A 26,017-nucleotide genomic window follows, 5' to 3' on the forward strand; every position below is an offset into this window, starting at 1 on the left:
CTTTTACCTCCCGCCCCCTAACCGCTCCGCCTCTCCCCTGGGGGTTCGCCTGGCCAAGCTAGAAAAATCAATGTCTGGGTCTCTAGATATCTAGAAACTGGTGGGAACGATGTGCCGTAGTTCCTGGGACAGCTGGGCAGTGCCGCAGTAAATCCCTGTTTCCCGAGGGCGACTGGAACGGCTTTGCCTTTCCATTTCCAATGGTTCTGTCTCTAAAATGGGAGCGCAGTTGTCCCTTCTCCATTGTGTGTTAAGATGCAGCAAGAAAAGTGGATGATATATTTGGGAAAGAGTGCTTCCTAATCTCTAGGGGAAGTGGTTAGTCCTTAAATTTGGGCTTGAAGAGATTCAAAGCCTGGGCATCAAACAAGAAAAAACTAGCTCCCTGGGAAATGCCTAGTACATACTAAGCGTTCCCCATATTCCCACCAGTTTCGATAACCGGAACCTTCGATTTGCCACTCACGTTTCCGGAGGGAGAAAGAGGAGACGAGAGGACTTGAGCAAGCCGGGCGCGGCACTTCCGCAACTAGGGGCACCTCTGCTTCCGGTGCCTTCGGCTGGGCGGAAGTGGGCGGAGCGGAGAGGGTAACCGGTGCTCCTTTCCGGTGTCCGGGCACAGTTGAAGAAGCGACCAAGGAACTGAGAGTCGTTCTTGAGGTGAGTTAGAGATGGTGTGGGAAGAGTGTTGCTGGGATCGCTTTCCTGCGGGCTAGCGGTCTGGGGTCTTGAGGGAGACCTGGGCAAGCTTTTGGATTCCCGACTCCCTGTCGATCATTATTAATAGAGCTGTACAGGCGCCCCAAGTTTGAAGCTGAACTACACTCCCCTGGAGGTGGCCAACCGTCCATCGGTCAGTTCTCTCTCTCTCACACTCACTATAAACTCAACCAAGTGCTAGCTAGCATCGGCCAGTTCTCCCGAGAGTTACAGTTCCGCTGTAGATGGCTATTTGCCGGCGGTCCCAAGGGAAGGAGTGGACTGGGATTGCTGGGGGTCTAAGGAGTGGGAATTGAGGGGAGAGAACTCCTTTTCTGGTCTCAGTTTCCCGGACTGTGGTGGGACGGCGGGCGATACTAGATTGTCCAGTCGTCCATCGCCACCTTCTCTTCACCTTTCTGACAGCCCCTTCCCTCTCGGGGTGGGTACAGGGCTTCACGTTTTCCTGCGTGGAGCTTCGGGGTCCGGCAGTCATAGATTCACATTCTGATTGTGCTGCTAATTCTGTGAACTTGGGGCTTGAGGGGGCCTTGAGGCAGTTGGATGTTAATGTTTTCTTATGAAGATGTTCAAACTTACATAAAAGTGAGAGAAGAGATAGGAATTCCTGTCACCCAAATGTACCAATTATTATTTTGGCCATACTTGCTGTATTTATTATTATTATTATTATTTTTGAGAGGGAATCTGGCTCTGTCGCCTAGGCTGGAGTGCAGTGACACGATCTCGGTTCACTCCACCTGGTTCCGCCTCCCTGGTTCAAGTGATTCTCCTGCATCAGCCTCCCTAGAAGCTGGAACTACAGGTGCACACCATCACGCCCAGCGAATTTTTGTATTTTTTAGTAGAGACGGGGTTTCATCGTGTTAGCCAGGATGGTCTCGATCTCCTGACCTCCTGATCCACCCGCCTCAGGCTCCCAAAGTGCTGGGATTACAGACGTGAGCCACCGCACCCGACGTATTTTTATTTTTTAACTTAAAGAGATTGAAACAAATCCTAGGCATCATGACACTTCAGGATTGTCAAAAGACAAAATTACAACACATTTAGTGAGAAGATCTTAGTTGGCATTTATTTGTGAATCTAGAATGGGACATCTAATTCTGGAAAATAGCATGAGTGTTCCGATAAGCTGAGCAGAGGAGGAGGTTGTTTTCAGAGACAAAGGGCTGAGAAAAGCAGAAACAAAACTAAAAGCTAGTTAGTTAAATTGATTAACTTGATTAAATTTCTTTTTTTTTTTTCTTTTTTTAAGACAGGGTTTCACCATGTTGGCCAGGCTGGTCTCGAACTCCTGACCTCAGGTGATCCGCCCACCTCGGCCTCCCAAAGTGCTGAGATTACAGGCGTGAGCCACCGCGCCCAGCCAACTTGATTAAATTTCTAAATTAAGCTGGGCAAGGTGGCTCATGCCTGTAATCCCAGCACTTTGGGAGGTCGAGGTGGGCAGAGCACCTGAGGTCGGGAGTTCGAGACCAGCCTGACCAACATGGAGAAACCCTGTCGCTACTAAAAATACAAAATTAGCTGGGTGTGGTGGTGCATGCCTGTAATCCCAGCTACTCGGGAGGCTGAGGCAGGAGAATCACTCAAAACCCAGGAGGCGGAGGTTGCAGTGAGCCGAGATCGTGCCATTGCACTGCAGCCTGGGCAACAAGAGTGAAACTCCATCTCAAAAAAAAAAAAAAATTCTAAGTTAAGGGTTAAAGTAGAGGGGACTTCCTTTATCAGGGTGGGCTAAAACGGGCCTGTTTGGGGACTTGGCTATTATTTCTCTCCTGATGTCTCAGAAGATGAGATGACAACTGAGTTTTGGCTTGGAAGCATGGAACTTCAGCATGAGTGACTCCATTTTGGTTTGGTCTATTGAAGCTAGTGCAGGAGCTCAGTCCAAACCAATGGCCTTCTGTGAATTTTATCTGCCAGGATGCATGTGTGTAAAAACCAGAAACATTGCTAACATGACTGCAATACTATTAACACACTTTACAAAAACAACTGTAATTCTAGGCTCCTATCCATTAGTTGGTGCATAGTCAATCCAGGGTAACTGTGGGTTTGTTGGAATCAGGATACAGTTAAGTGATTGCTATTGTCTTTGAAATCTCTCTTAATTTAGAACTGTTCCCCCTTCTGGCCCAGTGCGGTGGCTTTCGCCTGTAATCCCAGCACTTTGGGAGGCTGAGGCCAAGGCGGGCGGATCACGAGGTCAGGAGTTCAAGAGCAGACTGGCCAACATGGTGAAACCCCCGTCTCTACTAAAAAATACAAAAATCAGCTGGGCATGGTGGCTTGTGCCTGTAATCCCAGCTACTTGGGAGGCTAAGGTAGGAGAATTGCTTGAACTGGGACCCGGGAGGCAGAGGTTGCAGTGAACCAAGATCGCATCACTGCACTTCAGCCTGGGCTTATGAGACTCTATCTCAAAAGAAAAAAAAAAAGAACTGTTCCTCCTTCCACTCCAGTTTGTTTTCTTCTTGGTGAAATCAATTCAGTGAAGAAACTATTTAAAAATAGAGATAAGGTCTTACTATATTACCCAGACTGGTCTTAACCTCCTGGGCTCAAGTGATCCTCTTGCCTTGGCCTCCCAAAGTACTGGGATTACAGGTGTGAGCCATCGGCGCCCAGCCAGCCACTTTATTCTTTTTATGGCTGAATAATGCTCCTTTGCCCAGGATATACTTATCTTGCTTATCTGTTCTTCAGTTGTTGTACATTTGTGTTGTTTCCACTTTTTTGTTTGTTTGTTTTTGAGATGGAGTTTCACTCTTGTTGCCCAGGCTAGAGTGCAATGGTGGGATCTCGGCTCATCAGAACCTCTGCCTCCCAGGTTCAAGCGATTCTTCTGCCTCAGCCTCCCAAGTAGCTGGAATTACAGGCATGTGCCACCATGGCCAGCTAATTTTGTATTTTTAGTAGAGATGGGGTTTCTCCATGTTGGTCAGGCTGGTCTTGAACTCCCAACCTCAGAGCCTCCCAAAGTGCTGGGATTACAGGCGTGAGCCACCGTGCCCAAACTTCCACTTTTTACCTTTTATAAATAATACTGCTAGCAACATTTGTATACAAGTTTTTGTGTGGACGTATGTTTTTATTTCTATTGGCAGTGGAATTCGTGGCTCAAAAAGTGACTGTGTTTAATCTTTTGAGAAACTGACTTTTCCAAAATGGCTATAACATTTTACATTCCTACCACCAATGTATGAGGGTTCCAGTTTCTCCGTATCTACACCAGCACTTATTATCTGTCTTTTTGATTTTAGTCATTCTAGTTGGTGTGAACTGGTATCTTTTACCATCCTTATTGGCCATTTGTAGAACTTTGGAGAAATGTATATTCCAATCCTTTATCCTTTTTTTGCTCTGTTGCCCAGGCTGGAGTGTAGTGGTGCGATTTCGACTCACTGCAACCTCTGCCTCCTGGATTCAACAATTCTCCTGCTTCAGGCTCCTGAGTAGCTGGGATTACAGGTGTACACCACACCTGGTGTGGTGGAGATGAGGTTTTTAGTAGAGATGAGGTTTTACCATGTTGGTCAGGCTGGTCTCAAACTCTTGACCTCAGATCATCCACCCACCTCGGCCTCCTGAAGTGCTAGGATTACAGGCGTGAGCCACCGCGCCCAGCCTCCTTTACACATTTTTAAATTCTGTTAGGTGTCTTTTCACTATTGGGTTGTAAGTTTTTAATATATTCTCACTGCAGTTCCCTTATCAGAAATCCTTTTCTTTTTTTTAGAGGCAATGTCTCACTCTGTCACTCAGGCTGGAGTGCAGTGGTGCAGTGGCACGATCATGACTCACTGCAGCCTCAACCCCCTGGGATCAAGTGATCCTCCTGCCTCAGCCTTCCGAGTAGTCACAGGCGCATGCCACTTTGCGCAACTAAGTTTTTAAAACGTTTTTTGTAGAGATGGGGTCTTGCTGTGTTGCCCACAGCAAATCCAAATCTGGTTAAACTCCTGGCTGCTGCTGCTTTATTTCTATTTTTTTTGGTAAAGTCACAGTTTCTCCATATTGCCCAGGGTGGTCTCAAACTCATGGGTCCAAGTGATCCTCTTGCCTTGGCCTCCCAAAGTGCTGTGTCCAGGTGTGAGCCAGAGCCACCAGCAGATATCTTTTTTTTTTTTTTGAGATGGAATCTTTTTCTGTCACCCAGGCTGGAGTGAAGTGGCTCAATCTCGGCTCACTGCAACCTCCACCTCCTGGGTTCAAGCAATTCTCCTGCCTTAGCCTCCCAAGTAGCTGGGAATATAGACGTGCACCACTACACCCGGCTAATTTTTGTAATTTTAGTGGAGATGGGGTTTCACCATATTGGCCAGGCTGGTCTTGAACTCCTGACCTTGTGATCTGCCTGTCTCAGCCTCCCAAAGTGCTGGGATTACAGGTGTGAGCCACCACGCCCAGCTTCTCTGATGATCTTTTTTTTTTTTTTTGAGACGGAGTTTCACTCTTGTTACCCAGGCTGGAGTGCAATGGCGCGATCTTGGCTCACCGCAACCTCCGCCTCCTGGGTTCAGGCAATTCTCCTGCCTCAGCCTCCTGAGTAGCTAGGATTACAGGCACGCGCCGCTATGCCCAGCTAATTTTTTGTATTTTTAGTAGAGATGGGGTTTCACCATGTTGACCAGGATGGTCTCGATCTCTTGACCTCATGATCCACCCACCTTGGCCTCCCAAAGTGCTGGGATGACAGGCGTGAGCCACCGTGCCTGGCACTATCTGACTTTTTAACTGCTACCTGTTTTTGTTCAGCCTGCAAACTAAGAATGGCTTTTAACATTTTTACATAACTGGTAAAAATCAAAAGAATGAACTTGGTGACCTATGACAATTATATGTGATTCTGTGTCACAGTCTATAAATACAGTTTAATTGGAACACAGCCATGCCTATTTGTGTGTCTGTGGCTGCTTTTATGCTGCAGGGGCAGGGTGGAGTATTTACAGGGGCTGTTTGGCCTGCAAAGTTGAAAACAGTTACTCTCTGGCCCTTTTTTGTTATTCCCTCCTATGGAATCTGGAAATTGAATGTAAAGGCTTGATTAAATTTCAGTTCAGCTGTTGGGTGACTACTTCGGAGCTGGTCCCTTCATTGTTGTGTACTGCCTTGGTGTCCGATTTCAGAGGTGGTGAAATTCATCCAAACTTCAGGGAGCATTATATACTGAATGCTCCCCAGATTCGTATGGCCCCAACGTGATTATATTTGGATGTAGAGCCTTTATGGAAATAATTAAGGTGAATGGGTGGGGCCCTAATTCATTGGTGTCCTTATAAAAGGAGGAGGCTGGGCACGGTGGCTCATGCTTGTAATCTCAGCACTTTGGGAGGCCGAGGCAGGCAGATCACTTGAGGTCAGGCATTCGAGACCAGTCTGGCCAACATGGCAGAACCCTGTCTCTACTAAAAATACAAAAATTAGCTGGGCCTGATGGCGGATACCTGTAATCCCAGCTGCTTGGGAGGCTGAGGCAAGAGATCATTGAACCGGGGAGGTGATGGCAGTGGGCCGAGATTGTGCCGCCGCACTCCAGCCTGGGTGACAGAGTGAGACTCCTCTCAAAAAAGAGGAGACACCAGAGAGGTGTTCCTCTGCCACTGAAGGTAGCCATCTGCAAACCAGGAAGAGGGTGTCACCAGAACCCCACCATGCTAGTAGCCTGAATGTAGACTTCCAGCCTCAGGAACTAGAGGAAATCGGTCTATTGTTTGAACCACCCAGAGTGGTATTTTGTTATGGCAGCCGGAGCAGACTGAGACAGGTGGCAGCCATCGAAAACCGCATCGTAAAGCTCCAACTATGTCTCTTCCAGTAGCAAGAATTAGCATCCTGTGAGTATCCAGGCCCCACCAGCCTCTCCCTTAATGCCATCCATCAACAGTCATTGCCTGAGTCAACTATTTCACCAGAGGTTACAAAAGGGCGCTTCTCCTGGTCTTTCATTCCTCTAACACTTATAGTCTGAACACAGTTTGGCTTTTGTCTTGAGTCATGTCCAAGAAGCAGTTGAAGAGAGTGACTTAAACTTTTATTCTGAAAAGCCCCCCAAGGCTGTGGTCTGTCGAGGAACAGACTAAGGAAAAGACCAATTTCTCCAAGCCTCCATTTTCCTACCTGTTAAATGGGCAAGGCCGGGTGCAGTGGCTTCATGCCTGTAATCCCAGCACTTTGGGAGGCCGAGGCAGGTGAATCACCTGAGGCCAGGAGTTCGAGACCAGCCTGGCCAACATGGTGAAACCCCATTTCTACTACAAATACAAAAAATTAGCCAGGCATGGTGGTGGGCACCTGTAATTCGAGCTACTTGGGAGGCTGAGGTAGGAGAGTCGCTTGGAACCCAGGAGGCGAAGGTTGCAGTGAGCTGAGATTGCGCCACTACACTCCAGCCTGGGCGACAAGAGCGGAACTCCATCTCAAAAAAAAAAAAAAAAAGAAAATTTAGCACCAGAATTACTGAAATTACTGAGATGTGGTGAAAGAGAATACATTCTGGATTGCAAAGGCTGCAAATAAAGGAATGGATAGGCCTTTTTGTCTGCGATTGTGAGTTTCCTGGGAGGACTGACAGTTGTCACATAGTTAAGAGGAATGTCTCCAGAGCCTGGCTGCCCAGGTCTGAGTCCCAGCTCTGCCACATCCCAGCTGGGAGACACTGTGAGTCTGTCTCCTGCCCTGGGAGGCGGGGATGATGCTGACATCGGTCGCTCCTGCTCTGCGCCTGCTTCCTCTGAAATGCCGGTGACAGCAGATGGCAGCAGTTCTGCTTTCTATTTTGAAATTGGACCTACCAAAGAGACAATATAGCATGGGAGAGCGAGAGCTCAGCTTCTGGAGTTTGTAAATCCTGAACCTGGCTATTCTTCAACCCTAGGTTGGAGGCACTCATGCTTTCTGGTCTCAGGATCTTAAAAATCATTGAGTTTTAAAAATCAAAGAGTTTGCCGGGCACAGTGGCTCACACCTGTAATCCCAGCACTTTGGGAGGCCAAGGCAGGCAGATCACTTGAGGTCAGGAGTTTGAGACCAGCCTGGCCAACATGGTGAAACCCTGTTTCTACTAAAAATATAAAAAATTAGCCTCGGGATTATTCTTTATTATCACCCAGCAAAGTAAAACACTGCTCCCTTAGCCTGTGACCCAGTGGGTCACACCTTTAATCCCAGTAGTTTGGAAGGCTGAGGCAGGAGGATCACTTCAGGTCAGGGGTTTACCAGCCTAGGCAACATATCGAGACCCCATCTCTACAAAAAAAATTGAATCAAATTAGCTTAGCTATTGCGAGGGCTGAAGTGGGAGGATCACTTGAGCCCAGGAGGTCAAGGCTGCAGTGAGCCGTGATGACACCACTGCACTCCAGCCTGGGAGACAGAGCAAGACCCTGTCTCTAGAAAAATTAATTAAATTTTAGGCTGGGTGCGGTGGCTTATGCCTGTAATCCTAGCACTTTTGGAGGCCTAGGTGGGTGGATCACCTGAGGTCGGGAGTTCGAGACCAGCCTGACAAACATGGAGAAACCCTGTCTCTACTAGAAATACAAATTAGCCAGGTGTGGTTGTGCATGCCTGTAATCCCAGCTACTCAGGAGGCTGAGGCAGGAGAATCGCTTGGACCCAGGAAGTGGAGGTTGTGGTGAGCCGAGATCACGCCATCACACTCTAGCCAGGGCAACAAGAGCGAAACTCCATCTCAAAAAAGAAAAAAAGTTTTAAATGCTCCCACTATAGCTGTTTCTCTCATTTTAGAGGGAAAATGTCCTCATCTATGTAGAAACCTCAGTTCTTGACCACAAAACAGCAAGCAAGCTCATCTCTGGGAAAGCAGAAGTGCCCAGAGCCAAATACTGCAGAGGGTCAAGGCAGTTGACAACTAAGAATAGACTGGGGAATGTGTCCATGAAAAGGTCAACATGACCTTCATGAGTGGCAGTTGGGGGGGCTGCGGAGCGGGTGGCAGGTGAGCGAGGGGAGGCGATAGGTGCTGGACGCTCACCGAGAAGCTTGTGGGTCAGGGGAAGTCGGAGGAGGAGCCTGGCGGGTAGAGGGGAGCCTGGGTGAAGTTGGCATGTTTGATCAAGGTCCCCTTCTGCCAGCAGCCCTGGTGGCCTCGAGGGGCACATTGATCGAGAAGGGGCATGAGGGAGCTATTTAGGGTGATAGGAAGGTTCTGTATCTCCACAGGGACATGATCACAAGGGTATATACATTTGTCAAAACGCATCTACCTGTAAAGGCTTTGCGTTGATTCTGTGTAAATATACTTAAAACCCAAAGAGTGGCTTCCGAGAAGACACCAGTAGGGGGAGAGCGAGCTCCGTAGCTCCCAGAGGTTTGTGTGTTTCAAGTTGTGAATGGGACAGGCAAGTTTTTCAAAGCAACCAGAAGGGGGCGATAGAGATGAAGTTGCTTTTTACAGAGGTGGGACCCTTGGTTGTGCTCCTCGCCCCAACTTCTGGATCCTACTTGCAGCCTACTTGGGAGCAGGAGACAATTGTTCCTGAATGCAACTAATATGTGTAATGTGGAGCCTTTTGTCTGCAAGTGTTCTTTTTATTTATTTACTTATTTATTTTTTGAGACGAGTCTCTATCACCCAGGCTGGAGTGCATTGGTAGAATCTTGGCTCACTGCAACCTCCACCTCCTGGGTTCAAGCGATTCTTGTGCCTCAGCCTCCCATGTAGCTGGGATTACAGGTGCACACCACCATGCCTGGCTAATTTTTGTACTTTTGGTAGAGACAGGGTTTCACCATGTTGGCCAGGCTGGTCTCGAACTCCTGACCTCAGGTGATCAGCTTACCTCAGGCGTGAGCCACGGTGCCCAGCCTGCAAGTGTTCTTTAGTTTGTTTGTTTGATTGTTTGTTTGTTTGTTCGAGATGGAGTCTTGCTCTGTCTCCAGGCTGGAGTGCAATGGCGTGATCTTGGCTCTCTGCAACCTCCGCCTCCCAGGTTCAGGCAATCCTCCTGCCTCAGCCTCCCAAGTAACTGGGACTACAGGCTAGCGCCACCACGCTCAGCTAATTTTTGTACTTTTAGTAGAGGTGGGGTTTTACCATGTTGGCCAGGATGGTCTCGATCTCTTGACCTTGTGATCTGCCTGCCTCGGCTTCCCGAAGTGCTGGGATTACAGGTGTGAGCCACGGTGCCCAGCCCAAGTGTTCTTTAAAATGTATCGTTGTATGCACCTGTAGATTTCCTGTGCCTACGTGGTATTGAGGTCTCAAACATTATGATTTAAAGATCCTCGCATGATGCTAGTCTGTTACATCTGAGGGCTGTCAGTCACCACGTTTTAGTACATTCAGCAGCCTTCAAGTCTCCTCTAGGATAAATAACACCGCTGTGAAAATCCTGGCCCATGCTCCCTGCAGATCTCTCTGGGAATGACTTTGGGGCACACGTACCCCAGTGCAGAATCACGTACACCTACATACACCTGCTTGCCAAAGTACTGCCAGCCTGTGTTCCAGGGTGGCTGACACTGTCCATGTCCCCAGCATCATTGCCTAATGGTTCCTGTGATCCCCACAGGGCCACCAAGCTTTGATCGTACCTATCTTTCAAAATTTGGCTGGCCAGCCTGTTGATAGGTGTAAACTACCACTGTAGATTTCATTAGAAGATTTCATTTCAGCATCTCTCCATGTGTGTGTTGGGCTTTTGAGTTTCTTCTGCCTCTTCATAGCTTTTGCTCATTAAGTAATTTTGTCACCCAGCCTCCAGGGCAGTGGAGCAATCTCAACTCACTGCAGCCTCAACCTCCCCAGGCTCAGGCAATCCTCTAACCTCAGCCTCCTGAATAGCTGGGACTATAGGCATGTGCCACCACGCCTGGCTAAGTAAGTTCTGTAGTTTTTGTAGAATGGAGTTTTGCCATGTTGCCCAAGCTGGTGTCCATCTTCTGAGCTCATGCGATCCGCCTGCCTTGGGATCCCAAAGTGACAGGATTACAGACATGAGCCACCAAGGCTGAGGCAGGAGAATTGCTTGAACCTGGGAGGCGGAGGTTGCAGTGAGCCGAGATTGCACCACTGCACTCCAGCCTGGCGACAGAGCGAGTCTCTATCTCAGAAAAAAAATTTTATTTGTAGAGATGGCGTCTAGCTATATTGCTTAGGCTGGTCTTGAACTCCCAGCCTTAAGCAGTGTTCCTGCCTCGGCCTCGCAAAGGGTTGAGATTACCGGCATGAGCTACAGCACCCAGCCTCTTTTACTCATCTTTCTATTGGAGTGGCTGCTACTTTCTTGATTTGCTAGAGTTTCGTGTACCATCAGTTCTGTTATAATGCTTATTTTGAAAATGTGAACTTATTCCAATGCAGTTGATATATTAGGGCACAATTTGAGCATAACGCCAGTTTCACATTTGCTTGCACACATCCAAGGTGAATCCAGGAAACTGCACTCTGCTATAAGTGTGTGTGTAGGAATACACAAAGCACACAAACGCGGCACTCCTAACAAATAATATCACCACAGTTCCCCGGGCGTTAGAGCCACACCCACCACATCTGGTACTAGGACTTTCCATCAGATCTCAGATAACCCTCCTTCCACCACATCACAGTAATTCACACGGTTGTCCCTCCACCCCACACCCATTGCCACAACAAACTTCAAGTCTTTGTCAAGGTCACGTGCCATATATTTTGGAGTATGTTGGTATGTCTTATCCACTTCACCCGTGCGAAACTGTCCTCTCCTTTTGTATTCTGTCTTTTTCTTTAAGCATCACTGATGAAGTTTATGAGGACTGTGACACAGTCCTGTTGTCTCCGTAAGCCCTGTGGTTTTGACTGCAGGACTTTGCCTATTGCCGTGATTTCTGTGAACACATGCATTATAGTAGAACTGACCATTTTAGATGCTAGTTGTTGGCCTGGCGCAGTGGCTCATGTCTGTAATCCCAGCACTTTGGGAGGCTGAGGTGGGCAGATCACCTGAGGTCAGGAGTTCGAGACCAGCCTGGCCAACATGGTGAAACTTCATCTGTACTAAAAAAAAAAAAAAAAAGTACAAAAAAATTAGCCGGGTGTGGTGGCACATGCCTGTAATCCCAGCTACTCAGGAGGCTGAGTCAGGAGAATTGCTTGAACCTGGGAGGTGAAGGTTGCAGTGAGCTGAGATCATGCCATTGTACTCTAGCTCGGGCAACAGAGCGAGACTCCGTCTCAAAAAATTTTTTTTTTTTTTTTTTTTTAAAGATGGGGTTTCACCATGTTGGCAGGCTGGTCTTGAACTCCTGACCTCAGGTGATCCACCCACCTCGGCCTCCCAAAGTGCTGGGATGACAGGTATGAGCCACCGCGCCTGGCCAAAAAAAAAAATTATTTTTAAGGCTGGTCAAGTGAAGCAGTGGAAGTGGCGAAGTAACAAATCTGTAACTGGTTGTGATGGATTAGGTGTAAACACCACTGCACTCAGCCCAGCCTCTAACCATGTTTTAAATGCACATACCCTTTGAGCCAGTGATTCCACTTTTAAAATTTATCTTGAAAGCAGGGTTGGGTGCAGCAGCTCACACCTGTCATCCTAGCACTTTGGGAGGCCAAAGCAGGAGGACCCCTTGAGTCTGGGAATTCAAGACCAACCTGGACAACATAGCAGGACCCTGTCTGGGTAAAAAATTAGCTGGGCATGGTGGTGCATGCCTACATTCCCAGCTATGATGGGAAGATCACTTGAGCCCAGGAGTTTGAGGCTGCAGTGAGCTCTGATTGTACCACTGCACTCAGCCTGGGTGGCAGAGTGAGACCCTGTCTTAAAAGGAAGAAAAAATTAATTTATCTGAAAAACATCCTTGCACACATGCTAGACATTGGGTACCAAGCTGCTTTGTTGTCATAATGGACAAGGATTTGACTTAACTTCCATCCCTCCCTCCCTCCCTCCCTCCCTCTCTGCCTCCTTCCTCCTCCCTCCCTCCTTTCTCTCTCTCTCTTTCTCTCTTCCTCTAACCCCCAGGGAACTGTGGTGACATCCTTGTCCATATGACAAAGCAGGTTGGTATCCAATGTCTAGCATGCACGCCTGTCACAGGCATCAAATCCAAGGCTTGCGTCCATGCAGGGGTGAATCTGTAGCAACATATAGACCGAGGACATACCTGCCGGACTGATGGAAAATGATTGCTAAGAAGGACTGGGGATTCCTCACCTTTTTTTTTCTTTTTTCTTTTTTTTTTTTGAGACGGAGTCTCACTCTGTGGCCAGGCTGGAGTGCAGTGGTGTGATCTCAGCTCACTGCAACCTCTGCTTCCCCGGTCCAAGCGGTTCTCCTGCCTCAGCCTCCCGAGTAGCTGGGATTGCAGGCACTCATCACCACACCGGGCTAATTTTTGTAATTTTAGTAGAGATGGGGTTTGACCATGTTGGTCTGGCTGGTCTCGAACTCCTGACCTCGTGATCCGTCCACCTCGGCCTCCCAAAGTGCTAGGATTACAGGATGAGCCACCGTGCCCGGCCTTCATTTCTTTTTTGCTTTATTTTCCTTCCTTCCTTCCTTCCTTCCTTCCTTCCTTCCTTCCCTCCCTCCCTCCCTCTCTCCTTCCTTCCTTCCCTCCCTCCCTCCCTCTCTCCTTCCTTCCTTCCCTCCCTCCTTTCTTTCTCTCTTTCTTCCTTTTTTTTTTTTTGAGACAGGGTCTCACTCTATTGCTTAGGCTGGAGGGCAGAGGCTCCATCTTGGCTCACTGCAGCCTTGACCTCCCAGGCTCAAGCCATCCTCTTGCCTCAGCCTCCTGAGTAGCTGGGATTACAGGTGTGCACCACTATACCCAGCTCACTTATGTATTTGTGTGTGTGTGTGTGTGTGTGTGTGTGTGTGGAGACGGGGTCTCACTATGTTGTCCCAGGCTAGTCTTGAACTCCTGAGCTCAAGTGATCTGCCAGCTTTGGCCTCCCAAAGTGCTGAGATTACAGGCGTGCACCATGGTGCCCAGCCAATTTGTTTTTATAAAACATGTACAGAGAAGTACAGAAAGCATAACTGTCTAACCCAGTGAGTTTCAGAGCAAACACACCCATGTAACCAGTACCCAGATCAAGAAACATTCCCAGCCTCCCAGAGGCTGCCTGTGCCCCTCCCAGTCACCCCACCTTCTGCCTCCCAAAGGCACCTGACTTTTTTTTTTTTTTCCTGAGACAGGGTCTCACTCTGACTCCCAGGCTGGAGGGCAATGGCCCAATCATGGCTCATTGCAGCCTCGGCCTCCCTGGGCTCAGGTGGTCCACCTCAGACTCCCAAGTAGCTGTGACTACAGGCATGCACCACCATGCCCAGCTACTTTTTCTATTTTTTTGTAGAGACAAGGTTTTGCTGTGTTGCCCAGGCTGGTCTCAAACTCCTGGATTCAAGCGATCCTCCTGCCTTGGCCTCCCCGAGTGCTCCTATTACAGGAGTGAGCCTCCACACCCAGACACACGTGACATCTAATGCCATAATTACATGATGCGTTTTTGAACTTCACATGGTTGGGATCATACAGTAAGCTTCCTTTTGTAGGTCTGGTGTCTCTTGCCCACATGGTGTCTGTGACATTCACTTATGCTATGGATATGACAGTGGGCTGTGGTCGCTCATTGCTAGGTGTTTCCATTATGTGGCTATGGCCCAGTTTCTTTCTCCACTCTGTGCTGACAGGCATTGGGGTGGTTTCCAGTTTATGAGCCATTGTGAATAGGGCAGTGTATGTGTCTTGTAAACAGAGGTCTGCCCTTCTGTTAGGTGTATACGTGGGAGAAGAATTGCTGGCTCATAGGATTGGCATATGCCTGACTTACTAGATACTGACAATTGCTTTCCAAAGTGGCTGTGCTGGTCTGCACTCCCCCCAGCAGTGCAGGAGGGTTCCAGGAGCTCCATGTCCTCACCTACACCCCTCTGTCTAATTGCAACGCTTGTGGTGGCTGTGGGGAGGTATCTCAGTGAAGTATTTTGTTTTGTTTTTGAGGTGGAGTCTCATTCTGTCGCCCAGGCTGGAGTGCAGTGGTACGAGCTTGGCTCACTCCAACCTGTACCTCCCAGGTTCAAGAAATTCTCATGCCTCAGCCTCCCCAGTAGCTGGGATTATAGGTGCTCACCACCATGCCCAGCTAATTTTTTGTATTTTTAGTAGAGATGGGGTTTTACCAGGTTGGCCAGGCTAGTCTCAAACTCCTGACCTCAAGTGATCTGCCTGCTTTGGCCTCCAAAAGTCTGGGATTACAGGCATAAACCACCGTGCCCGGCCCTCAGTGAAGTTTTAATGTGCGTTTCCCAGGTGACTATATTAGTTTCCTATCATTGCTGTAGCAAATTACTAATTTAGTGCTGCAGTATCACACCTCAGGGAGCCTCTGGCATACTTGTGAGAGAATGAGAATTACAAAGGCAAATAATGTCTTAGCATTATTAAGATAACAGTTTTGGCCGGGCGCGGTGGCTCACACCTGTAATCCCAGCACTTTGGGAGGCCGAGGCAGGTGGATCACCTGAGGTTAGGAGTTCGAGGACAGCCTGTCCTGACATGGTGAAATCCCATCTCTACTAAAAATACAAAAATTAGCCAGGAGTGGTGGTGGGTGTCTGTAAACCCCCCATCTACTCAGGAGGCTGAGGGAGGAGAATCACTTGAACCAGGGAGGCAGATGCTGCAGGAAGCCAAGATCATGCCACTACACTCCAGCTCGGGGCAACAGAGCGAGACTCTGTTTCATAAAAGTAAAAATAAAGAGACCATGATCGTATAGTGGTTCGTACTCTGCATTGTGACTGCAGCAACCTCGGTTCGAATACGAGTCATGGCACCAAAAGAAAAAAAAAGTATTAAAAAAAAGAAAAAATAAAAATAAACAACCCAGGCCAGGTGTGGTGGCTCACGCCTGTAATCCCAGCCCTTTGGGAGGCTGAGGTAGATGGATCACCTAAGGTCAGGAGTTTGAGACCAACCTGGCCAACATAGTGAAACCCTGTCCCTACTAAAAATACAAAAATTAGCCAGGTATGGTGGTGCTCATGTGTAATCCCAGCTACTTGGGAAGCCGAGGCAGGAGAATTGCTTGAACCTGTGAGGTGGAGGTTGCAGTGAGCCAAGATCACGCCATTGCACTACAGCCTGAGTGACAGAATGAGACTCTGTCTCAAAAAAAAAAAAAAAAAAATCCAGATGCAGCTGATGAATGGATGAGTAAAATGTGGCTTATCTACACAGTGGAATAGTAGCCATAAGACATAATGAAGTGCTGACCAGCCTGGCCAGCATGGTGAAACTTCATCTCTACTAAAAATACAAAAAAATTAGCCAGGCCTGGTGGCACATGCCTGTAGTACCAGCTACCTGGGAGGCTGAGGCAGGAGAATTGCTTGAACCCAGGAGGTGGAGGTTGCAGTGAGCTGAGATTGCACCACTGCACTCCAGCCTGGGCAACAAAGCAAGACCTCGTCTCAAAAAAAAAAAAGCAACTTAAAAGGACAAATATTGCATGATTCAACTTATATAAAATGTTCCGAGTGGCAAGTCTAGAGAGAGACAGAATAGCTGAGTGGTTGCCCTGGGCTGGGGTTGGAGAGAGACCTGCTAATGAGCCGCTTTCTTATGGGGGTGATGAAAATGTTCTGGAATTAGAGTTGTAAATACACTGAAACCACTTTAATTTTTTTTTGAGACAGAGTCTTGCTCTGTCTCCCAGGCTTGAGTGCAGTGGCATGATCTCAGCTCACTGCAACCTCTGCCTCCTGGGCTCAAGCAATTCTCGGTGCCTCAGCCTCCCTAGTATCTGGGATTACAGGCAGGTGCCACCACACCCAGGTAATTTTTGTATTTTTAGTAGAGGCCCAGTTTTTCTTTTATTATTATTATTTTTTTTGAGACGGAGTTTCGCTCTTGTTACCCAGGCTGGAGTGCAATGGCGTGATCTCGGCTCACCGCAACCTCTGCCTCCTGGGTTCAAGCAATTCTCCTGCCTCAGCCTCCCGAGTAGCTGGGACTACAGGTGCGCATCACCATGCCCAGCTAATTTTTTGTATTTTTTAGTAGAGACGGGGTTTCACCATGTTGACCAGGATGGTCTTGATCTCTTGACCTCGTGATCCACCTGCCTTGGCCTCCCAAAGTACTGGGATTACAGGCATGAGCCACCGTGCCCGGCGATGCCCAGTTTTACCATGTTGGCCAGGCTGGTCTCAAACTCCTGACCTCAAGTGATCCACCTGCCTCCGCCTCCCAAAGTGCTGAGATTACAGGTGAACCACCGCACCCAGCCTAAAACCACTTTAATAGTGTGAATTTTATGGTATGTGAATTATGTCTCAATAAAGTCATTTAAAAGGTGGGGTTGCACTCACGTGTGGGGAATGATGACCAGAGAGGTATTGAAGTAGGGTGGCAGAATGTTGACAGCTGCTGGACCCCAGGATATGGGTACATAGGGGTTCCTTATACTATTCTGGTTTTGTATGTGTTTGAAAACTTACAGAATAAAAAAGTTTTACTTTTTCAATTGAGCTCCAGGGTTCCGGGGCTTTCTTTTCCTTCTTTACCTGCAGTGGGAGTGGAGGTAGCTCTTCCCCTAGACACAGAGCCCTACTCTGACCTGCTCTCTGATTGGCTGATCTGAGATGCAGTCACAGCCACTATATCCAATCGCTAGTGGACTGGCAAACACTGAATGGTTCAAGCTGGGCTAACTGCCCAGTCCTGAGCCAGTCACTGGGCTTGTCCACTCCTTGGCCACAATCGGAGCCTGCAGATATGGGAGGGGAAGGGAAGGTGGAGTGGATTCATCAATAGTGGCCCCCTTGGCGTCTTTTTTTTTCCCTTCCATTAAATGGCACAGCCACCACCCCAGCTATTCTGAAGCAGTGGCTAGAATTTGAATCCTGGTCTCCCGCCCTCTTACCTTCAAAGAGTTTTGTTGTTAAAGGTGCTATTTTAGTATCTAAATGAGTCTAGGTGAGTCTTGAAGGGGGACTTCCTGGAGGAGGCCTGGCGACCACATGCCCTCCCTCTCCTCCACCTCACCCCGTCTCCGCCTCTGCGTTCCCATTGAGGAGGCAGATCAGCTCTGAGGGCTGTAGAGGTCTTCCCTGTGCTGCCTGCCTCGGGTCACCACAATCTTGCAACTGTCCCTTCCTCCCTAGGATGACACGGCACGGCAAGAACTGCACCGCGGGGGCTGTCTACACCTACCACGAGAAGAAGAAGGACACAGGTGGGGGACTGGGGCAGGCTGCGGGTGTGTCTCGGAGTCACCATCTCCCCTCATGTCCCTGTCTCTCTCCTGCCCCCAACATACGCGGATGGCCATGACCACGTAAGCCACAGCCGGGTGATCCCGCACCCCCATGTGGCCCGGCACTGTGTTCCCTGCCTTCTGCGCATGAACTCACTCCTCCCAACAGAGCGTCAGGGAGGGCCCTGTTGTTACCCCATGTTCCAGAGGAAGAAACTGAGGCTCAAATAGGGACAGGCACTCGAGCTTGGTAACAGCCAGAAGAGTGGAGGGGAGTCAGCGGTCAGCCCCTCCACCGAGCTGCCACTCAGTGACCAGCCCTGTCTGCCTCTCACTTACGCTCCAGGGTTGACACCTCCCTGTGGGTTCAGCCTGTGGCCCCAGCAGACAGACAACAGCTCCTGACTGCCTGTTTCTCTCTGTGTCCCCCACCCCTACTGCTGCGTTGTCTCTGTGCCTCTCTCCTGGGCTTTGGAGAGGGGCAGGTCTCCTGTTGCTCTGCCCCTCCATCACTCTGCCCATCTCTGTCCCCAGCGGCCTCAGGCTATGGGACCCAGAACATTCGACTGAGCCGAGATGCTGTGAAGGACTTCGACTGCTGTTGCCTCTCCCTGCAGCCCTGCCACGATCCTGTTGTCACGTGAGCTGGGATCAGGGGTGGGAGGGTCCGGGTGGGGAGGGGCAACCACCAGGAGGAGGCTGTGTGTGGGGGTCTGGCCACCAGCACAGGCAGGGAACCCTGGAGGAGTAATTTATCCTCAGAGCCTCCGTGTTCTCACCTGAGACATGGGCATGATCCTAGTATCTGTCTCTTAGTGTGGAACATGTGGAAAGGGACATGTTCCTAATGGGGTGCAGGGCTCTTGGAGCATTGCTGAGGCCACCACAGAAGGTCTTCGGGAGCACTTCCCATGACCTGCCTCTGATAGTAGTGCAAAGGCTTAACAGGTGCTGAGTCTAGGCGCTAAATATGTGCTCAATTAGTGGTATATTTTATAGAAGACACTAATGATCAGGGCCCCTAAGGCCACCTTCAGGTCCTTTTTTTTTTTTTTTTTTTTGAGACGGAGTCTTGCTCTGTCACCCAGGTTGGAGGGCAGTGTCGCGATCTCGGGTCACTATAGCCTCCGCCTCCCAGGTTCAAGCAATTTTCCTGCCTCAGTCTCCTGAGTAGCTGGGATTACAGGTGCCCACCAACACACCTGGCTAATTTTTGTATTTTTAGTAGAGATGGGGTTTCACCATGTTGGTCAGGCTAGTCTCAAATGCCTGCTCGTGATCCACCTGCCTTGGCCTTTTTTTTTGAGACAGAGTCTCACTTTGTTGCCCAGGCTGGAGTGCAATGGTGATATCTTGGCTCACTGATCTGCCAGGCTCAGGTGATCCTCCCGCCTCAGCCCCCCGCCCCGTGGCACCCCCCCCGCTCCCCCCAGTCGAGGGGCTCTCGCTTTGTTGCCCAGGCTGGTCTCGAACTCCTGGCTGCAGCAATATGTGCTCACATTGTTGCTGGGAGAAGGAAGCACTTTCCCTGCAACTCTACTGGGAGAGGACAGCTGGAAGCTCAAATCTGGTCTCTACTAGATTCTGCCCCATGTGCCTGTTTCCTTTGCTGATTTTAATCTACATCCTTTCACCATGTGTGTAACAGCTTTGCTGAGTTCTCTCAATTCCAGCAAATGACTGAACCCGGGGCTAATCATGGTGGCTTCTGCCTAAAATCCCAGCAAGTTGGGAGGCTGAGGCAGGAGGATCACTTTCTTTCTCATTGCACCCTTTCTCTGCAGCCCGGATGGCTACCTGTATGAGCGTGAGGCCATCCTGGAGTACATTCTGCATCAGAAGAAGGAGATCGCCCGGCAGATGAAGGTGACGGAGATCGGGAGAGGGAGGCACAGGCAGGCAGGAGGAGCTTTGGAGTCTGAGCTCACAGGCAGAGTCGGTCGGGGCCCTCCACTCTCAGTTCCTTTTTCCCTCTGGGCCTTTGCCCGTGCTGTTACCTCTTCCTGGTGCACTGTTCCCCTCCTGCTCCCACTAAATCCTCCTCACCAGAGTGTAGCCCAGGTGCTGCCTCCTCTGAGCTCCTGCCAGTCCCTTGGATCTGCCCCAATCACCTCTTCTCTTGGCACTTGGCATAGCTGTTACTCTACATGAGGCTGTCTGGCACATCCCACTTCCCCCCTAGACTGCGATTCTTCCCACCCTGTGGCCTAGGTTCTTAGTAAAGATGAGCTAAATGGGCCGGCACCGTGGCTCACGCTTGTAATCCCAGCACTTTGGGAGGATGAAGGGGGTGAATCACCTGAGGTCGGGAGTTCGAGACCTGCCTGACCAACAGGGAGAAACCCCATCTCTATTAAAAATAAAAATTAGCTGGGTGTGGTGGCGCATGCCTGTAATCCCAGCTACTCGGGAGGCTGAGGCAGGAGAATCGCTTGACCCCAGGAGACAGAGGTTGCTGTGAGCCGAGATCGCGCCACTGCACTCCAACCTGGGCAACAAGAGTGAAACTCCCTCTCAAAGAAACAACAACAAAAAAAGATGTGCTAAATGAATCGACATCACCTCATTTTTCTGGGCCTGTTTCATCATCTGTAAAACGGGCTGACAGGGCCAAATCAGAGGCCGCAGCAGGGCACCTGGGAGGTGCACGCAGGTGAACATTCTCAAGGTGTTTACTGGGAGTCTGGCCTGGCCTTCCATGTGCAAAGCCATTTGATGGGTAGGAAGGGCCCTGTTTACCCCCATGTTTGAGGCACAGTGGGTCTGTCCCCCTCTTCCCCTGCCTGGAGACGCAACAGGTCTGACGCTCAGGAGACGCTACAGGTCACGTCCTTGTTGGGCTTTTTGTCCTGAGCAAGTGGCTCCCCCTGTGCCTATGTCCCCCCCACAACCTGGTGGCCATGTCGGAGGCCCTCCTGCTCGTCTGTCACTGTCACCCCTCCTCACTCAGCTACGCGGCTCAGGGTGGTCTCGCACTGCAGCACCGCCTGGGCACCTGCTGTGTGCCAGGCAAGGCTGAGCACAGGACGTGGCCTCACTCCTCACGTCTGCACTCACTGCCCGGCCGTAGACGTGGGCTCCTCAGCATTCCCTTAGATCTGGAGTCTGCTTCCCCTGTCCCACGCAGGGTCTGGGGCATGCACTGTATAATAAACCTAATTGGCCAACAGGTGGCATTCATTGAACACTCAGCTGAGTGCCAGGTGAGGCTCTCTGTGCTTTAAACACTCATCTTGTGTAACCCTTCAGTGAGCAGCCGACGTAGGTCGCCATTGTTAGCCCATTTTACAGATGAAGAAACTGAGGCCTGGAGAGGTCATAGTGCTCACTCAGGCCACAGAAGTGACAGAGATGGGCTTTGAGCCCTGGCACTCTGGATGGTTCAGTAAGGTTCACACCCGCCCAGGCAGTCATCACCTCTGACCGCCTCCGTCAGAGGGTCCCCTGTGTGGGCCTCAGTTTACCTACCTGTGAAATGGGAAGAAGATACCCGCAACCCCTCAGGGTGGTCCAAACGCAGCCCCACGGGCAGATGCTCAGACCACTTTCCCCTCCCGGCAGGCCTATGAGAAGCAGCGCGGCGCCCGGCGGGAGGAGCAGAAGGAGCTTCAGCGGGCGGCCTCTCAGGATCACGTGCGGGGCTTCCTGGAGAAGGAATCGGCCATCGTGAGCCGGCCCCTCAATCCTTTCACAGCCAAGGCCCTCTCGGCCACCAACCCAGGTGACTCGGATTGGGCTTGCGGTGGGGTGGGGGGCAGGGAGCCGCGGGCTGGGCACGTGTGGGCGGGGCGGCATCTGAGTCCCTTCCTTCCCCCACAGATGACGCCCAACCCGGGCCCAGCGTGGGTCCCCCAAGTAAGGACAAGGACAGAGTGCTGCCCAGCTTCTGGATCCCGTCGCTGACGCCCGAAGCCAAGGCCACCAAGCTGGAGAAGCCGGTGAGCACCCACAGCAACCCCCGCACCCACTGTGCCAGAGCGCCAGGGTCCCCCAGCGTCCTCCTCTCTCGCACGGGGACCGTGCACCCTCCACCTGCGCCAGCCCTGCCTGCTGAGCCCTCCTCTCTCTGCCCCTTGCAGTCCCGCACGGTGACCTGCCCCATGTCAGGGAAGCCCCTGCGCATGTCGGACCTGACGCCCGTGCACTTCACGCCGCTCGACAGCTCGGTGGACCGCGTGGGGCTCATCACACGCAGCGAGCGCTACGTGTGCGCTGTGACCCGCGACAGCCTGAGCAACGCCACCCCCTGCGCTGTGCTGCGGCCCTCGTGAGTCACCTGGGAGGGGAGGGAAGGGACCACCCAGGAGCCTGTGGGGCGGGCCGGCTTTGGGGCCAGTAGGTCTCCGGGACGGCCTCTGATCGGAGTCTCCCGCCCCCGCCCTCACCGCAGTGGGGCTGTGGTCACCCTTGAATGCGTGGAGAAGCTAATTCGGAAGGACATGGTGGACCCAGTGAGTGGAGACAAACTCACCGACCGCGACATTATCGTGCTGCAGCGGGTGAGGGCCCCACCCCTCCCCTTCCTCGAGCTCTCCAAGGCCCCGCCCCCTTCCTCCTGCTCTCCAAGGCCCCGCCCCTCCCTCGAGCTCTCCTAGGCCCCGCCCCTCCCCTGCCTCCAGCCCTGCAAGGCTCCACCTGCGGTCGTCCCGCCCCCACCCTAACTCCTACTTCTTAGCCGGCAACCCGCTTCACCTTGATCGGCTTAGGGATCCCCACCACCCCCTGGGGCCCCGCCAGTCACCCCCGGGCCAGCCTCCACCTCCCCCTTCTTTCTACCTCCCCCAGGGCGGTACAGGCTTCGCGGGCTCCGGAGTGAAGCTCCAAGCAGAGAAATCGCGGCCGGTGATGCAGGCCTGAGTGCGCCCGGGAGACCAAATAAACCAGCTTGGGTGCGCAGAAACGTGGCGCCTTCATTCGCGGCATGGGCGCCCCGGGGACAGGGCAGGCAAGGAAGCTGGGCCGCGCAGGCAGCGCTCCAACAGCACGTGCTGGAGTTTGAAAGAGCGGGCTAAGCATATTGAACGTGGTCTCACGTCAAAAACAAAATCTAGCCGGGCTCGGTGGTTCACGCCTATAATCCCAGCACTTTGAGAGGCCGAGGCTGGTAGATCACTTGAGGTCAAGAGTTTGAGACTAGCCTGGCTAACATGGTGAAACCGTCTCTACTAAAAATACAAAAATTAGCTGGGCGTGGTGGCGGGTGCCTGTAATCCCAGCCACTTGGGAGGTTGAGGCAGAGGTTGCAGTGAGCCGAGATCACGCCACTGCACTCCAGCCTGGTTAACGAGCAAGACTCTGTCTCAGTCAATCCCTAGAGTCCTTTGTTAGGGCTCCCGGAGTTATGCCAAGTTTGAAGTACAGGAAATGCCCAGGAGCATGTCTTCCGGGCTGCTATGTGATTCGACCCACAAAGGAAATGAAGTTTTGTGAGAAAGCGCACAGCACCCTGACTGGGAAAGGCGGTCAGGAGCGCCGCCCTGCACCTGTGGCTGCTTGAAGGCGAAGGGAAGAGGAAACCGCAAGTGCAAAGGCCCAGAGGCGGCAACGCACTTTGCGGATTTAAGGAGCAGAGGACGCGCAGGGGACAGCGGGGGAGACAGGGCAGAGTGGAGACCAGGAGCCGGCGCCAGCTGGTGGCGTCAGACTTCACTGGGAATGTACGGGCTGCCCTTACAGCTTTGTTTTTAATGACCGTCGAGTCACAAAAGCAGCAGCTGGGCAGTGTGAAAAACAGCACAGAGACAAGCAATGAAAACAATAAAGAGCGCGTGCCTGCCTCGCTAAGCGACGCTACCTAGGTTCTGTCCTTCCTGGTCTTTATGTGAACACACATGAGGTTTAAACCAAAGTGATAGCAGTACACACAGCGCCCAGTTCAGAGAGCAATCCTTTTCCACCCCGCAGGCTGCAGTGCAGTGGTGCAATCACAGCTCACTGCAGACCCCCAAAGAGCTATGACACTTCTATTTTGAGACAGAGTCTCGCTCTGTTGCCCAGGCTGGAGTGCAGTGGCGTGATCTTGACTCATTGCAACCTCCAACTCCCAGGCTCAAGCAGTTCTGCCCCAGCCTCCCGAGTAGCTGGGGCCACCTGCCGCCACCACACCTGGCTAATTTTTGTATTTTTAGTAGAGACAGGGTTGTGCCATGTTGGCCAGGCTGGTCTCAACTCCTGACCTAAGTGATCCACGTGCCTCAGCCTCCCAAAGCACTGGCGTTACAGGTGTGAGCCACCGTGCCAGGTCCAACAGTCTTCTTAGCTAATACCCAGGTGGGATTCAAAGGACTGGGATGTGGCCAAGGGCCAGGAAGTGTCCCTTAACTGTTGTCTGGCCGAGCCACAGCTCGTGCATCCAGCTGCAGGAAAAGATTTGCCAGGATGGCGGTTTGTGTCATCCTTGCACACTGGGGAGCCCCGAAACCTGGTGTTTGCTCCCCCAGGTACTTTGAGAACATTCTCTTGGTCCCTAAGAATGCTTATGCCCCATTCCTGAGCCCCACGTCTTTGGCAGCTGCCCAAGGTGCTATAGACGTTTCAAGAGCCCTCACCACCTGGGCCTGTCAATCTTCAGGCCCCTTGAGTCCCCAGCACAGCCCTGTGGGAGGGATGCCCATACCCATTTCACAGAAGAGGCCACGGGGGCTGACGGCACAACTTGAGCAAAGTCACACCTGCTCGAGGGAGTGACAGAAGCCAGGTTCACCCAGGAGCCAGCTGCCTCCGAGACCCCCCAGACTCGGTCCTGGACTTCCCCCATCCTTCATACCCCCCTCCCCCAGAGGCCCACCGGCCCGTCCACCTCTGCAAGCTCCCACCCGACCCGTCCATACCCAGAGTTCATGTCATGCCCTTTCCTTCAACATCCCAAATCCTCATCCTCTTTCCCAAACCCCTCAACCACCCGAGTCCTTCCAGCGTTCTCTCAGCTCTCTATGAACCCCAATCTTGTTCACGTGTTGCACAGGTCACCTTCACCCCCAATAACAACTTGAAGGGTTTCTAATCTTGCACCTGTGTTTTCCCAAAGGAACCTAAATCCCACTCTGTTCACAGACCCTTTGCAGGGTGGGGAGGTCAAGGTCCTGCTCCAATTTTTTTTTTTTGAGTTGGAGTCTTGCTGTTACCAGGCTGGAGCACAGTGGCGTGAGCTCAGCTCCTGCCTCAGCCTCTTGAGTAGCTGGGACTACAGCAGCGCCACCATGCCCGGCTCTTTTTTTTTTTTTGTATCTTTAGTAGAGACAGGGTTTCGCCATGTTGGCTAGGCTGGTCTTGAACTTCTGACCTCAAGTGATCCACCTGCCTTGGCCTCCCAAAGTGCTGGGATTACAGGCGTGAGTCACTGCACCATGTTCTGTCATTTAAGCTTCTAAGGTACTTGGAGAGGAAGCAAGAGCGGAACCACAGCTTCAGTCACAGCAGAAGAAAGAGACGGGAAGTAAGATAAAGTTTGCCTTTGTTGAGCAGAGTTTCCTTAGATACTGGTCTAAAGTTCAGAGCAAGACCTGGGCGTGGTGGTGCTGATGGCAGGCATGCTCGCCAAGGCTCCAGCTTCGAGGGGTTCACACACAGCGCTTCCAGAAAACTGCAGTTACTCGTAAAGATGTAAAAACGAGCGGGGGCCCGGGTGTGGTCTCTACTAAAAACACAAAAATTAGCCAGGTGTGAGGATGCACCCCTGTAATCCCAGCTACGAGGGAGGCTGAGGTGGGAGAACTGGTTGAATCCAGGAGGAGGAGGAGGCTGCAGTGAGCCGAGATAGTACCACTGCACTCCAGCCTGTACAACAGAGTGAGACCTCGTCTCGAAAAGGTAAAAAAAAATAAAAACAGGAAGATTTATTCTGCCAGCCCACAGGAGAAACTGTAGGAACCAGAAACAAAGCCTTGGTTGCCAGGGTAGGGGAAGGAACTGACCCCGAAGTGGGGAGTAGCGACAGAGACTCTGGGGGCGGAAGGAACAGTTCGGAGTTTGATTGTGGTGGTTACATGACCCTGGTTTGTCAGAATTAGTAGAACTGTTCACTAAAAGGAGTGGATTTTACTGTGTGAAGTTTTTAAATGTAAAGAAGGAGCTGGGAGA

The 26,017-nt window shown here is 51.2% G+C and overlaps 2 protein-coding genes across 3 annotated transcripts in view; one reads left to right on the plus strand and one right to left on the minus strand.

Annotated features, from left to right (window-relative positions):
* PRRG2 (proline rich and Gla domain 2) overlaps positions 1-21,646 on the minus strand; it is a 30,539-nt gene extending 8,893 nt beyond the window's left edge. The window contains exons 1-2 of the mRNA XM_064381047.1: positions 21,407-21,646; positions 467-1,294 (exon numbers count right to left, since the gene is read on the minus strand). The gene's annotated coding sequence lies outside the window, so the exon portion shown is untranslated. The remainder of the gene's footprint in view (positions 1-466; positions 1,295-21,406) is intronic.
* Positions 562-25,119, plus strand: NOSIP (nitric oxide synthase interacting protein). 2 transcript variants are annotated; one of them, XM_012460815.3, is made up of 9 exons: positions 562-660; positions 17,847-17,917; positions 18,473-18,578; positions 19,723-19,804; positions 21,500-21,659; positions 21,758-21,876; positions 22,018-22,205; positions 22,329-22,437; positions 22,724-25,115. In XM_012460815.3, exons 2-9 carry the CDS (start codon positions 17,848-17,850, stop codon positions 22,793-22,795), a joined length of 906 nt encoding a protein of 301 aa, XP_012316238.1. In that variant the 5' UTR covers positions 562-660; position 17,847; the 3' UTR covers positions 22,796-25,115. The 2 variants fall into 2 exon arrangements, with proteins under 2 accessions (XP_012316238.1, XP_064237116.1); XM_064381046.1 differs by lacking the exon at positions 562-660 and adding an exon at positions 17,377-17,658 and having other exon boundaries at positions 22,724-25,119.
* Positions 25,120-26,017: the final 898 nt, after the last annotated feature.

Source organism: Aotus nancymaae, unplaced genomic scaffold (assembly GCF_030222135.1).
Source record: "Aotus nancymaae isolate 86718 unplaced genomic scaffold, 86718_ANA_hifiasm-v0.15.2.pri h1tg000028l, whole genome shotgun sequence".
NCBI classification, from domain to species: domain Eukaryota; kingdom Metazoa; phylum Chordata; class Mammalia; order Primates; family Aotidae; genus Aotus; species Aotus nancymaae.